The sequence below is a fragment of the Conger conger genome, chromosome 12, assembly GCF_963514075.1.
Source record: "Conger conger chromosome 12, fConCon1.1, whole genome shotgun sequence".
Classification (NCBI taxonomy): domain Eukaryota; kingdom Metazoa; phylum Chordata; class Actinopteri; order Anguilliformes; family Congridae; genus Conger; species Conger conger.
This window is the reverse complement of record NC_083771.1, coordinates 36042521-36057623: the sequence shown is the minus strand read 5'-3', so window position 1 is coordinate 36057623 and position 15103 is coordinate 36042521. Positions and strand designations below refer to the sequence as shown.

Genomic DNA, 15103 nt, shown 5'->3' with positions numbered 1-15103 from the left:
CATGCATTATATCATGTCTATGCTGACTATGCGGAAGGAAGTCTGTTCATCTTGCAGAGCTGCACAAAAACCATGATCGCCTGAAATGCAGAAGCCTTGTAGGAATATCACATTCTACACGTTCCTGTGATATTTCCCTGTGCTTTTATGCTTATGTTCTACTGAAAACGCATCTTTAGTCTTCCAGATCATTTCAGACGTATGTACATCAATTATTATGAGGAAATTACAAATTTGTCATGAAGACAAAACAATTAAATGTCAGGATCTAACAAAAAGATTTCTGATGCTGTACCCTCCCCTAAAGCATATAACAAGAAAATAATTGCCTAAAAACTCTCCTGGATATGGAGTAAAGGTTTGCAAAGCTTTGTGATGATACAATGACTATGCACTGACAAAAATAGTCCTGTAATTAGGTTTTGAGAAAATTGACACCAAAGATAGAAATGGTAAATAATTATACTTATTTCACCATACACATGGTGTAATCATTCTAAAGATGGTATTGTCCTGAAAGTTGAATAGTTGAGGGATGATTTGCAGCAGTAAACAGAAAAAGGTCAATTTGACTGAAAATGTGATTTTAAACATACCCGTGGGCTATGTTCTTACAAGAATTTCTCGGTGGTGGCAGCTTGCTACAGTAGAATTTTTACTGGAGCTTTATTACAAATCAATATATCCTCAAGCTGTGAAAACATTTTTATTTCAGAATGATAATATGAATGGATTTGTTTTTGACATTTAGGAATATGTAGGAAGATAACTATTAAAACACAGCTGTCATTGTCCATCATCCTCATCTTATGCATGCCTAACAACCATTTTGGGTAACATGCAGTCCCTGATATATTCAGTCATACACACTGGGCCTTTCAGAATGAAGACTTATTTTGATGACTAACATTAAATATGGCATTCAAACATGGACTCATCTGCTCCTTTATAGTTTAATAGCTATTATGGTAGTTACTACAACTAGATAACTGTAATGTATCTATTAAAATGCTTGCCAACTGGCCAGCAATGGATGTCCTGTGACTATTGTGTTGTGAGAGTCTAAGGTGGAGTCTGGTGTATAGATTCAGTCTGGTATTGAGGAATCTGTACCCAGTTAATCCCAACTCTAAACCCTATAATTCCAGGTCAGAACCCCTATGACTTAGGCAAGGCTAGACAAAAAGGCTTAGGTAACGGGTTTTCCATTGCATAAAATTCATACAGCATTACAGAGCCCTGCATTTAACTGACTAGTTTCCTGTCAAAAACAGATATTTATGTATATATCTGCGGAGCTACTGTAATCTCGCAGCGAGCAAATCTTTTTTGGATAATTACCTTCAGTTTGAAGTAAATTTCCTTCAGGATGTTATCATTATACATTCAGAGTAAGTTACAATTTGAGAAGCTGGTAATTAGCATGGATTTGTCCCCATTCCCCATGGGATGTTGAGGACAGAGACCAATTCAAAGAGATATAATGCAATGTATCCTCACAATAACTCTAACTGCTCTACTTCATTTGCCCACAGATATTGTGGACCATTTCAATGTGTCATGTCGAATAACAAGTATTCATTTTTGGATCATTTTTTTTACATTATTTTAAGTTAAACAATTACAATTTATAGGGAAAAACTTAAATTTTGCTAAATATTAAAATAATTATTAATAAACATATATAAAGTAGATTGTCCCAATTTCTATAAATATTTTATACATTCGCACAAAAGCACTACACTGTGAATAAACTCTTGAAACTCTCAACTGAAGGGCCACACATCTGTGTTTCCTTTTACTTTGGTCAAAAGACCTCCTGCTCTCCTTCTCATCTATGATTTATTACAGGCACAGTGCACAGACAGACCTCGAGCGGGGCTTGAGCCCTTGCCCATTTGCCCTCTCACTCAACATACCCGTTTGACCAGTGGTGTTTATAATTTGGGTTCATAGTTTTAGCACCAACCATAGTAGCTCTTTTAGCTGCCGTAGCTACCGGGCGCTGCTACTTTGTCTGGATCAGCAAACATTTGCCCACTTGTTATGGATGTACTTTGCTGTCGATGCACATCCTTAGATAACAGGTAACAACACTGTGATTTCCCTACTGTGTACTCTTTTGCACTGGCATTAAACAAAATCACTGTTGAAACAGCAACACTTACAATCCTCCGAATAGAATAGTCAGATTAGACAATTTACAAATATGCAATGTTTGAAGCATATGGCCAAGTGTTTGTAAGTGTCCCCTTTTGTTGAGTAATGCAGAGGATGGTAGTCCGTTTGTTTACTAGTTGGTTTAAGTTGGTGGTAATGACACATTGTGAATTAAAAAAAATGCTATGTTCAACAACAAAAGCCTGGATGTTTGTATGGTCATGCTGTGGTTTATCCTCGCTTGTGATGCTCAAAACATGTTACTAAATCATATAACTTCAGCTATACTTTATTCCTCAATTCTAAAACTATACTCAATATGAATAACAATATGATACAATACAAGAAAACAGAGGGAAGTAATGAAACCTTAAAATCAGGAATTTCAGAGTAGTGGAACTTATCTAATCTCATTTAAAGTTATACTGGTAGTTTTCTTTGCCTAAAAATATTATAAAAGAAAATATGAAAAATTCTTCTTATTATAAAGTAATGGCTAAATGATACAGACTGAACGATAGCGAATAATGCTATTGTGCAGTGGACATGCTTATTAGGTCCAAAAAATGAAAGCGAGATTAAATATTACTTTAAGGAATTATGTTTGAGAAGACTCAAAACAAGGCCCATATTATGAACATAGTGTGTGATTATGAATGTGGTGTCGGTGTGGCAATATCAGGGTGAAGATATTGGGGATGGTGTGCAGAGGGTGGAGGGTGCCATTTTGTTTTGAGCCCCTGCCCACCAAAATGTCTGCGCACAGCCCTGATTTATTACATTCAATTATGAAGTAATTGAAGCTGTTTTCTATTTAGAAATCAAAGTGTTTCTTTGGGCCAGTTTTCAGTCTCTTGACTGCACACTTGTTGGATGTGTATTACACACACTTGGAGGACTTGTATCACTGTACTTGCTTAATGAGAAAAACAGGACCAATCATTCCCTGGCGGTTACTTTGAACATGTTTTTAAATGTTTTTCTCTTCTTGCAATCCTCATAAAACCAAGAGATTCCAAATCCCTCGGGAGTAGAAAAAAAGCAGCGTTTAGACAGATCTATTAACAATGATTTCAGATGTGCTCTGATGAGCTTCCCTTGGGAGCCTGTCAGTCTAATTTCTCCGGGCAGGGACTGACATCAGAGATTCAATCAAGTACGGCAAAAAGCAAGAATCCATCTCGCAAGGCTGCGGCGATAATGGCTGGCTGCCAGACATCAACAACCTGTCAAAAACCCTGGTGATCTAATGCTATCCTGGTCTGTCCTGACCACGAAGAACTGTCATTTTCTACACAGGCAAGAGGGTCAGTTCATGTTACCGGTTGCCCACATTTGCATTATTCATCAAGTGATGAGGGTTGTTTTGAAATGCTTTATTAATGTAGCATAGGTATCCACTATTGGCTCTCATACCCTGTGTGCAAGGGAGTATTTCTTACATTGAACACAAAACAAATGGGCAGTAACTTTTCATTAAAATGTATTACCACTTCAGTCTCATCCCGGAAGGAAGCGCATTGTGAGCAGATTTATGGATTGTCATTTGCAAAATTGTACTTATAAAAAGACAAATACAAATTTAGCGTTGAAAATGGGCTGCCATTATGATAAATATAATTGATTTTGGCATCTGGATACATTTTGGATACAAGGTTTTGAGAAAAAGCTTTCCATAAATAAAATTCCTGTTGGCAGGAATAGATTTGCCTAAATCTTATTTATTGAAAATTGCACTGCTGTGAGATTATATCATTCTAATGATGTCTTCACAAACAATCAATTACAAGCTAGTACGCATTCAGGGCCTGATCCTGGCTTGAGATAAGCACACTTAACTGAAATTTTAGCACAATTTAAGCATCCTGGCTTGAGTGACTTGAGAGGGGGTGTAATAGATATTGGAGTGGTTCTCACTGAAAAAAACATATGGCTCATTGAATTCAAGTATAAGTTATCTAGCTATATGTGTGTAACCTTAGGTGGTGTAAAAAGGTTGATTTAAAATGGCAAACCTATTGGCCAGCATATGAAACATTGAGAAAAAAGGTTAGAAAAAGAAAATAAATTCATGAAGCTCACTCTCGCCTAAATTAATCACTATTTATCATTTATTTTGGACTGACTAAAATGCTCCTTATTCCTTTTAAGTGCATGTGTTCAGTGTTTTGAAGTAAGTGTTAAGTCATAAAATGTGTCAGCGCTCACAGACGAATGGAATCTGTGAGCTGTGGGAAATACTTGCAGACGCTTGGGTTCCTGTGTGGGCAGCAGTAGACAGGAAATGGCCTGACTCACCTGGAAGTATTCTCCAAGATTCCCTTCACATCGCTCATCTGGTCCTTCCCAAAATACACCACTGTGAGGTGGATCCTCCCATCCTGACGAACACAGACGTCTCTGGAAAAAACGCATCACAAATCAACCAATGTCAACTTTTCATTAGAGACATGTATCACACTGCATTTATATTAAATTTCAGTACATCCACATATCCAGAGTAACTTATAACATAAGATAACCTGTGGTTCTGGTATATGAACAATGCTGATAGACCTGACTACATACAGTATATAGTGTACAGCATAGCTAAAGCAGTAAGCAAAGATAACTACACCAACCCAACTATATACCCTGGCCTAAAAACCCCAAAAAGCAAATCAAGGGTGGCAGTGGTAAGGAAAGATCCCCAGAAGGCATGTAGAAATAAGTCTTGGCAGGAACCAGACTCAGTAGGGGTCCATCTTGTTCATCTTATTTATTACTGAGACAGTGAGCAGTACATCTCCATACTGGCCCGGAAAGGCAGTTATATCTCAGAATGAATATTTCTACCTGGCCCCATCCTCAGTGGCGTGTGGCGTGTTTTGGTAAAACCGGCAGATTTACAGTGCCGTAAAGCTGCAGCGTGAAACACTTGAGGAAGTTCTCCGCTCAGCGGTGAAAGCCGCAGCGCTGTTTCCATTTCACACGAGGCGCGCTGTAAATTCCAGCCGGGGGCGCAGAAGGAGGGAGCCGTAAGTCTTCCGGCAGGGCCGCCGTTCTTCTGAACATCGCTCTCCCACTCCCAGCGAAATGGTGCATTAATTATGAGATTAGCGCTGATAATTCACTCTCCTCTCCGTGGCTCCTGAGTAGCAGTGGCTCAATTTCAGGCTCTTAGTGTTTTGTCTGAGCCTGTGATTTAGACTTAGTCGCATCTGTCTAGTGTCTATGGTGCGGAGCGCTGTCAAAGTGTCCTGGCTGCTAAATTAGCTATCTTGATATTTTGAACACAAGAAACTAGAAAATAAATATATTTCAGACTTCACGTGCATTTAAAGTATGCATTTCTTTAATTTTATTAGAAACATAATTTTCTGGTGCAATGTCGTGCTTTGAATAGATCTTTGCATGGATCATAAATTATTTGTTCCATGTATGCCATAAAGAATGTAAGTTGTTACAATTAATACAATTATCTCTATTTTTTGAAGCTTAAGAAATTTATAGTATGGTTTCTATGGCTTTTTAGTCAGGAAAAACCATTGCTTACATCCTAGGGTAAATCATGTCATGAAATAAAATTTCAAAGCACCACTGGATTTTGATAGATTGCAACGTAATCTTATTTTACTTCCATACAGTTCAGACCACAGTTCCTTGAAAGAGATTAATCACGTAATCCCATTACCATGACTCTTCCCTGCTTAAACTCCCTTTGACCAGTTCTCCCAGAGATTTGCATGAAAAAGAATAACCCCTGACACTTAAATTGCACTGTCAGTCTTTTTGATATTAAGCCTCCTTACAGAATATGACAGAAAAATTGATGAGATATATACCCACAGTGCGCACTGCGGTCAACAGTTTTCAAAATGCGACATACACACTCAGTGAGCACTTTATTAGGTATTTACTAGACTTATTTGTTAGTCTTATAAATGCATGGTTATTTGCATTACTGTCACCTTCAACCAGTCTGGCCCTTCTCCTCTGACCTCTCTCATTAACAACGCGTTTCTTCCCGCAGAACCGCTGCTCACTGGATGTTTTTTGTTTTTCACGCCATCTGCAAACAAATCTGCAAACTCTAGACTGTTGTGCGTGAAAATCCCAGGAGATCAGCCGTTTCTGAGATGCTCAAACCACCCTGTCTGGTACGAACAAGGTCACTCAGATCACACTTCTTCCCCATTTTGATATTTGGTCTGAAAAACAGCTTAACCTCTTGACCATGTCTGCATGCTTTTATGCATTTAGTTGCTGCCACACAATTGGCTTATTAAGCTGGTGTACAGGTCTACCTAAATAAGTTATCTCCGAGTGTGTAAGACAGGGAAACGAACAGCTTTTTTGCCAGTTAGCCTTGAGGTATGCAAAGCACCGACCAGCACCGAGGACACTGAGAAGCCAGCAGAGGCACATTTCTCATTTGGAATGGCTGGCCTGTTGGAAGAGAGCCATCACCAGGGAACCAGAGGAGGCTGCTGGTTATTGATTAGCTGTCAGAGGCAGAAGGAATGGATATGTTTGAGAGATGCTGCAGTCTGACCAGCCTCCCTGGCCCAGACATCGCAATCACCCCGCAATACGGCGCACTCCTGTCATGTGTCACACCACATCTCAGAACACATCTGTTTATCTGTGTGTGTACAGTGCACCTTGTCTTGTGCACCACTGCTCCTGTGTAATGATCTATTGTAAAGACAAGCAGTCTGTTGCTTAAGGGATACTATTGGTGAAATAGTCATCTGGTCCAGGAATTGGGAGCAAGAAGTGCATTTCTATAGAGAGTGTGCAGACTCTTCCATTTTACTAAGAGGGGTGGACAAATGGGTAGAGGCTTTGTAAAATATGGGTGGCTGTGGCTAAAGAACTGGCCTTGAGCCCCTGAGATGCAGGCTGGGTTGCTGGGATAGACATTGCTGTTTTACCTTTGACCAACAGACATAAACATGTATACCTTCATACATTTCCTACCTGTACAAATAGAAATGTCAGCTATTTAAATAATAATAATAATAATAATAATAATAATAATAATAATAATAATAATAATAATGATAGCATAAGTTGTCTCGCTGATACAGCAAGCTGAGATTTGCACATGAGCACACAGTCATGACCCAGGCAGTGGGAATCACTTGCAGTACAATGTTTAAAAAGGAAAAGCAGCGAAAGTATCATGGGCCAGAAAAATTGTCCCTTTACAATCTAAGGATGTTTCTATACAAGAGAGCTAAATCATTCCAAAAAAACATAAACCCATTAGTGTAAGTCATGCTTTACAATATAAACAACAGCTGATTTGATTCAATGTGTGTGTGTGTGTGTGTGTGTACAAAAAAGCAAGTTACTTTCAATGACTGTAACGATGTTTAGCGCTTAATGAATATTCACATGGTGCTCTGCAATAGTATTCAAGCCTTTTTCTGTAAGAACTACGCCTTTCAAGGGTTTTCAGTCTTTTTGTGCAAATCAAAAAAATGAAAGGAGAAAAATTCAAAGGAGCTGAAAGAGCTTTGCAAAAGCATTGAAGTGATGAAAATGTCCATCACTGGAGAGTACTTCTGTTTCACATCCATCCACATGATTCAAATTGTGGATTTCCAATGGTTTATTTATATGCTTCAATCAAAGTGTCTGTTTTTGCAGGGATTACGAGATACATAAATTGCTCCAGGATCTGGCGCTGTGTGAATAAATTATTCAAATATTTATATCGAAGATACTGTGGAACTGAGGAATCATGTCAATTCCTTTTTGTCTTGCCCTGAATGGACTTGTTAGCCGTTATTATCTATTTATGTATTCATTTATTTAGCAAACTCATCAACCTAAGTGACTGTGCTACTCAGAAAAAAACCAGCACTGAGCCAGAACATGTTTAATATATTTAATTAATCATTTCATTTATATTTAAATATAGGACTAATTTAGATTCCTGATGTACACATTTCCTTTCCATCTGTATAAAAATACAACCCCAAATGTGGGATCTAGTCATACCCCTCTCAGACACACTCAGATCATTACTAAGTCCAGCGGGAGCTACATTCAACTGACTGGCACAGGCATGAAGGAAGTGCTAGAGACAACTATGGCTAGACAGAGTGGGAGCATAGGGGTGCACTATTCACTATGGAACTACATACAAATATTGCCTGGGGCAGACAGCTCCACAGCTGCTGTGAACACAGACCGCAGCTCCCGTGTGAAATTCCTGCCCTTTGAAACAGATACATTCTAATGGAGAGATGACAAATTCACCACACAGATGATGAATATGTTTTTTGTTTTTTTCCCATGTAAAAAACTGTGCGGTAAAGGCACCCTCCCAAAAGGAACTCCCTTTTGTTCATTTTTTGTATCTTCTGCCAGTTCCACAGACACACAAGCTGTAGCACATTGTTTATAAATGAGGATGTTCTGCTTTTTTGGTGAAAGGAAAGAATTGAAGATTCCAATATCCAAGGCTGATATACATAATCCATTATGAGTCAGTCCACCTCAGGAATTGTTTTCAGAGAAGCTTCTTGGATCAGAAATGTCAGTTTGTTGTTATATATTTTGAAAGGGTGATATAATAGGATGCCAATACTATAGTAAATCCGACCAGCCATCCCAACTTGAATCAAAGATAATTTTCTTTTCTAATTTAACTAATTTTCTCAGACATTCTTCATTCTTCAAGGAATTTTTATTCCTTAAATATCTTGAATGAATTTAGATTTAAAGCTTCAGTCATATTGACGATAAACAAGGAGCCCCACCATCTTAATGCATGTTTTATTTTTAAATAATGTATTCACATACCACTGAAAAGCATACGTTTCCTGGTAACCGCACATTTTACTCTCAACCAGCAGTAAAGAGTTTTCCATTAGGAAGCACTGTGCTTATTTATACTTGCACACAGTCGGGACAGCTCCAGCAGGAACCTGTGTTTTATCTCATTATGCTGCATGTGCAGTTTAGTTCTTACATTAACTACCATGTTGTTAAATGCAGGGTTGAAAAGCTCAGCTGTTCCTGTGAAGCACTTTGAGAGAAAAATGTAGGGTAAGCATTTTACGGTTGCAATAGTAAATTGTGCCCTCCCATGTTTCACAAACTGCAAACAAACAGCAGCATTGAGTGGCTAATCAACTAATGCAGAAACGGAACAATTCTGTCTTAGATATTTATGCCTCAATGCTTAATCAATGAACGGATCCCTGTTCTGTGCAGCATGTTACATAATTAAAAGGAAATGTAAGATTCCGCATTAAAGAAGAGAAATGTGCAGCTACCTCTGGGGTAACATTCTTCCTGCCTGCCTAAACCTACCTGAGACAAGGGTGGCTAGCCAACATGGCTGGATATTTATATGTTGGTTATCATAGGTGGACGAAAAACACAGAAACACATTCTAATGCCATGGAGCCTCTTATTGTTGTATGCTTTGTGCTTTATTTAAAGGTGTCTGAGACAAAGCACACCAGCTGGACTATGTGTGTAATGTGATATATTGTGACATCATTAGAGACTGAAATAAAGGAGAGGTGTATCAGGTAATGGCGATGTTTGGCCCTGCGTATATCTGCCAGGGAGCCATTATCCGCAGCATAAAGCCTGTGTGTGACGGTGAATTCCATAATGTGCTGCAATAGAATTCAGCAGCAGTTTGAGTGACAGCCCTTTCACTTTACTCCCCGGAGTCTCCCAACGGAGCACAACACAATTGTTGTTCCGACAGCTCTGGACAAGGTACAGCAGGTAAATATGATGTTACATCAGCCACTGCGGGTATTAGCATAAGGGTTGTTCAATGCAGCAGTGGTGGGCTGGCAGATTAAACTAAGGCGATCTTAAGATCAGCTATGAAAGCAAATAAATCCATTATAAAAGGTAGAAAGGCAAACTGGAGGGTAGAGTAAGTAAGTGCCATGCTGCAAATGTTAAGTTTGGGGCATATTTGTAGGATGTACAGTGAGTCAGTACCATGATGTAATCTAATTGAAAGGTAAGTTGTGCCTGTTTTTATCCAACATTGTAAACACTGCAGAAAGTTGGAGTATGCATCCTAACCTGAAGTTGTGCATGAAGTTCCTGAATTTGTCTGCCCGCTTGGCCAGCGGGACGACAATGTTGATGAGCATGTTGGCCGTGTCCACCCTCTCATTCTTCACCTTCATCAGGGGGCCAAACGGCCGGAAGAACACCAGCTTCCTGAACTCCTGACTGCGATCACTCCTGAAGGTCAGCTCATATAAAGTCCCCTTGTCTTTCTCTGTACGAGAAATTCCTGCCAAAGATAAATAAACAGCAAGGTGCAGTGGACACATTTACTTTAGTTAAAAATTAAATATCTGCATGCATGTGAAGGAGTAGAAGCACTTAGAGTAGAGTAGAAACATGAGATATCTAAATAATCCTCTTTGAACAAACAACATATTCAGCATCAATATACCCCAGCCACCTATACCCCAGCCTAAACCTACAATGCCAAGAGAAAAGGCATTTTTTATTCATTCATTCATTTATTTATTAGCATTTCTTGGCTGGGAAATGAAATGGAAATCTTCTCCTGGCAGGATAGAAACTCAAAGCGCGACACAAAAAATAACTCTGAGTAGGACTGAATGACATTCTGGGAAGACAGAACATTGTGTAAACTGTTAATAATCAAATGGAGATTTCACATCACATGAAAGTCTGTTAGCTCTCTGGCTGGGAAATGACTTGGTCTTGATTCTTGATGAGGCAGAGCCAATGTAATTCACTGTAACAACTCAATCACATTCCCACAGCGATTCGGTGGGAACGAGAACATTTAAGGGCCTGGCAGTGACAGTGGCATCGGCTTTCTTCCCGGACAAGATACAGCTGCTTCAGGGCGCCAAGCAAGGCTGGCTGTACAACCCAGGTTTCCTTAAAATGTGACTTATTGAACCATTTTATGCGATTCAGAAAAAAACAGCAACAATCTCCTTGCCACCCCTCTGCCAGCTTCTGTACATCAATCAAAACTCTTATGTTGGAAATGCCAAGCAGAACTTGGTACAATGCAATCAGTGCATATGCAACTCGAGGCCTTTTCATACTGTACTTAAGATACATTTCAGTGAAGTTTCAGTCAATTTACAACCATTGTAAACCAGCCTGAAAGTTCCATTAATCAATATATCATAAAGAGGATTTATCATTTGAGGACCTGGAAGGTATCTTCCTATGATTGGTTGATTTTTGGATGTTGGGCGGATGAGAATAAAAAAGACCAGACTTCTGCAATGCAGAGACATTTGAGAATTTATAGCCCCAAACCTCTCCCGTTGGTCTCTGAACATTAAACTGCAGCAGCCCACAGGAAAAAACACCAACTACAGTACAAAACACTTGGCCAGACACAAACAAGTGTAAGAAAAACACTCTCACTTATTATTATATATAATTACCATCGCATGTTCAATTTTACTTTTTAGCCAGAGTGTTGCCCCCATATTTTTAATTTACTGTAATTTAGAACAGTCAATCATATTTGCAGTCCTGTCCTATTGCTGCAAAGATCTCCATAAATTCTGGAGCCTGCAGACTAGGATGTGGGTTTTCTAGGGTCATGCAGCCAGCTGCTGATTCCTTTCACTCTGCAGATCACGATTTGAGCTGCCAGCTGTTGAACTTGCAGGATGAGGCAGTGGAGACCCAGCCGATGATGCACTCCCTCTCTTTGACACCCATATTATCAAAACAATCAAACAATCACTTACACCAGGTAGCCTACTGGTTTCAGTGATTAGCAGTACACAGATAAAACAAACTAGCTCAAAGCTCTAACCTCAGTTGTTCAATATAGCGATTTATAAATCTGTACTAAACCTGCTGTAATGGAACGGCCTACAGCAGTATCAACATACCTGGATGAAATAATGCACTCACTGCATCACTGCACTAAGGTCATGTGGACATGTCACGAAACAGACCCAATGCCTGGTATTTGAAGTCACTTATATTCTGTACAATATACCTGAAATGGTACAATATACCTGCTCCTCAGCCAATACAAAGCATACTAAGCACAAGCGTGGTCAATCATTAAAAGATACGGATTGATACTGTAGATACTAAGGGCCAGATTTACGTACAAGAAGCTTGCAGCGCAAAATGTGGCCTGAGGAAAGTGTGTTGATGCGGTCACAGTCAGCCTCATTTACGAACGCAAACAGCGAATGGGACTGCCTATGAGCCACATTTTGTGAATGAGACAGCTCTTAAACAGCGCAATTAAAATGTGTGTTTAGTTCCTTAAATATCTTCACTGCATGAGGCGATACCCATATATCGGCTGCCAGATAAAAGTGTATCCAGCGCAGGACAAAATGTGTACATATTCCAGCTGTGGTGGCTATTGACATTTCCATGACATATTTTATTTCTCCCAGAAGCACAATTATTTGTATGGCTAGTTGTTTGTCTTTCCCCATTCCTTTTCCATGGTTGTTTAGGAGGACAACCAATCAAAACAAGCACACAGCGCTGTTTTTATTATTTTAGCAATGCCATGAGCATGCTCTGTTTCTAACAATGTTCTGCTAAAAGTGACTATCACCAACAATTTTTTGATCCTTCAAACATTTCTTACTGTCTATGGTTGAGCACATTATATCATTAATTTCCCACAGCTTCATATGAGATATTCATTAATTTAATTAATTGTTTTGAAAATATTTTCTGTGATAAGCACCCAGCTATATTATTATTGCTTGGCTGCAGTCAATAAGTAATACTTAATATTAAATAGTTGAAATAGTGTGATTTTTGAGAAATTTCATGCAAAATGGATCATTGTTAAGTGCGTGAACTTTAGTAAATACAACAGGATACATAATCTGCCACACTTATAATATCTCTGCCCTTTATTTGCGTGATCCACCCTTAAATGGAGAGATGGCATGCATACTGCTGACCCAACCCCATACTGCTGGTCCACAGTGAGTGTGTCAACAAAAAGACACACAAGACAATAAGGTCTTTAGAAATCCTGGGGCCTGTGTCACAAAGCAGGATTATGGAGTTAACTGTAAAACTACACGGAGTAAAACCTGGGTCATTCCCAAATATGGAACATGGACTGAAGTACTGTAACAAGAGAAGTTCTGATTTTTACTTTGTGGGGTTATCCGACTCAGTAATCCTTCTTTGTGGAACTGGCCCCAGGAAGACTGAGAATGTTGATGTCTGACACAATGACACGCTGAGGTTCATATGAAGGGTGTGAAGATAATTCATGAAACATTGGATCAATTATCTGGGTGTGGTGTGTAGTGAGGTTACTCCACCAAGAAAAAAAATTACATAAACCCTCATTCAAATTAAAACAACAACATGCTGCACACACTATGGCTTAAACACACTAACCCATGTACTGTATTCCTAGTAAGTAAACTAGCGAACGCATACACTCACACACTCACACACATATACATGCACACACAGCTGTTTCATACAATTCTTATAATTCACAGTTTCATTTCCTGCGATGTTGGCATGCTCATCAAAGAGATGATTGAGTGCATTTCAAGCACAAACACGTCAAGGGATGTGTAGTGCTGTCATAATTTGCAGGCTATGCAAAGTCATCTGAGGCATGAGTATAATATTCCTTGGAAGCACTAAAAATATAGGTAAAGTACTGGAAGCTGGTGTCTGTATTAGATTGAAACCATTAAAAACACAGATGTGGCTATTTCCTCAGCCACCTGTGCAAAATCTGTAAAAAGCTGGTCAAATGTTTCAGCTACAAAATATGTTTCCACTCAAGAGCTTGTATGGAGTTGAGCATTAGCAGCATGCAACTGTAAATGTATAAAATGTTAGATATACAGTATGCAAGTTTGGCTTTGTGGGTAGATGATCATCTGACGGCCTTCTTGGAGAACTTTCCCTCCAAGTGCAATCCCAGACCTGATATGACATCTGTTCATTGTGTATATCAGGCTACTGGAATTGTTTGTACATGATGTATTGTGTCCTGTGCAGTGCACTCTAATTGGTGAAGTGCTGATTCAGAGGTAACTCAGCCTCTACAACGAGACGTGACCTTTAGAAGGAAGCTCACAGCCTCCATTAGGCAGAAGAGCCGTGGAGATGGACCAAGCCAGAAGCAAACACAGCTGTGTTCATTTCCTATGCTGGATCATCACACACAGACTTACAGGATATCCTGGCATGAGTCACATGAGAAGCTGTATTTGTGCCACCATTCTCTCATTCTGAGGTGGTCGATACAACTACACTCTTGTGTAAAAGCAAACCCAAACAACAAAACAAAACAACAATACATTTTGTCTGCCAATTTCCCCCTGCAGACTGAGAGGGATGATGAAAAGGAAGCAAATACAACCCATTCCACCTTTATTTTTAAGTGCAGTAAGATATAAAAACTAGACCTTGCAGCAGGTCTGCTTGTACATGACAAAAAAATGTTTCGCATTTTTGGTGACCATGAGGTTTTGAGGCTTTTAATTCCACAGTACTTCACTGGCTGTCAATGCCAGACAGTTTGCAAAACTTTAGCTACTCAAAGACATAACAGAAACAAGGTTGAAACTGAATCTAAACATGATTCATGTCTATGGACAAGGTTATGGCTGTCAAAGCTCTATCAGAAAATGTCCACTGATGTGCGTGGAGTGTATTTCTAATCTGACAAAACAGACATAATACAAAGGAACATGTTGAATTGAATTCTCTTTGGTTATCTTTAGAGTAAAAATGACAAATGTTTCAAGTTTTATTGTCATTTCCCCTTCAAAACTAATTATATGAGTCTTTATCCCACTTAATATAATTTACGAGTTATTTATGAGTTATTCTTTATTCATTATTTGACTTACAATGATATGTTTTGTTATCAGATGATGTTTGTGTTTCTCTTTTGCAATTTAGTCTATTTACTTTTATATAATGGCATATTCAGATG

The 15103-nt window shown here is 39.0% G+C and overlaps 1 protein-coding gene across 2 annotated transcripts in view; it reads right to left on the bottom strand.

Annotated features, from left to right (window-relative positions):
* The window catches only part of csgalnact1a (chondroitin sulfate N-acetylgalactosaminyltransferase 1a), a 40141-nt gene that overhangs the window by 11352 nt on the left and 13686 nt on the right, over window positions 1-15103 (bottom strand). For both annotated transcript variants that reach the window (XM_061263684.1, XM_061263686.1), the window contains exons 3-4: window positions 10213-10429; window positions 4459-4560 (exon numbers count right to left, since the gene is read on the bottom strand). In XM_061263684.1, the coding sequence (XP_061119668.1) occupies window positions 4459-4560; window positions 10213-10429 (319 nt within the window). The remainder of the gene's footprint in view (window positions 1-4458; window positions 4561-10212; window positions 10430-15103) is intronic.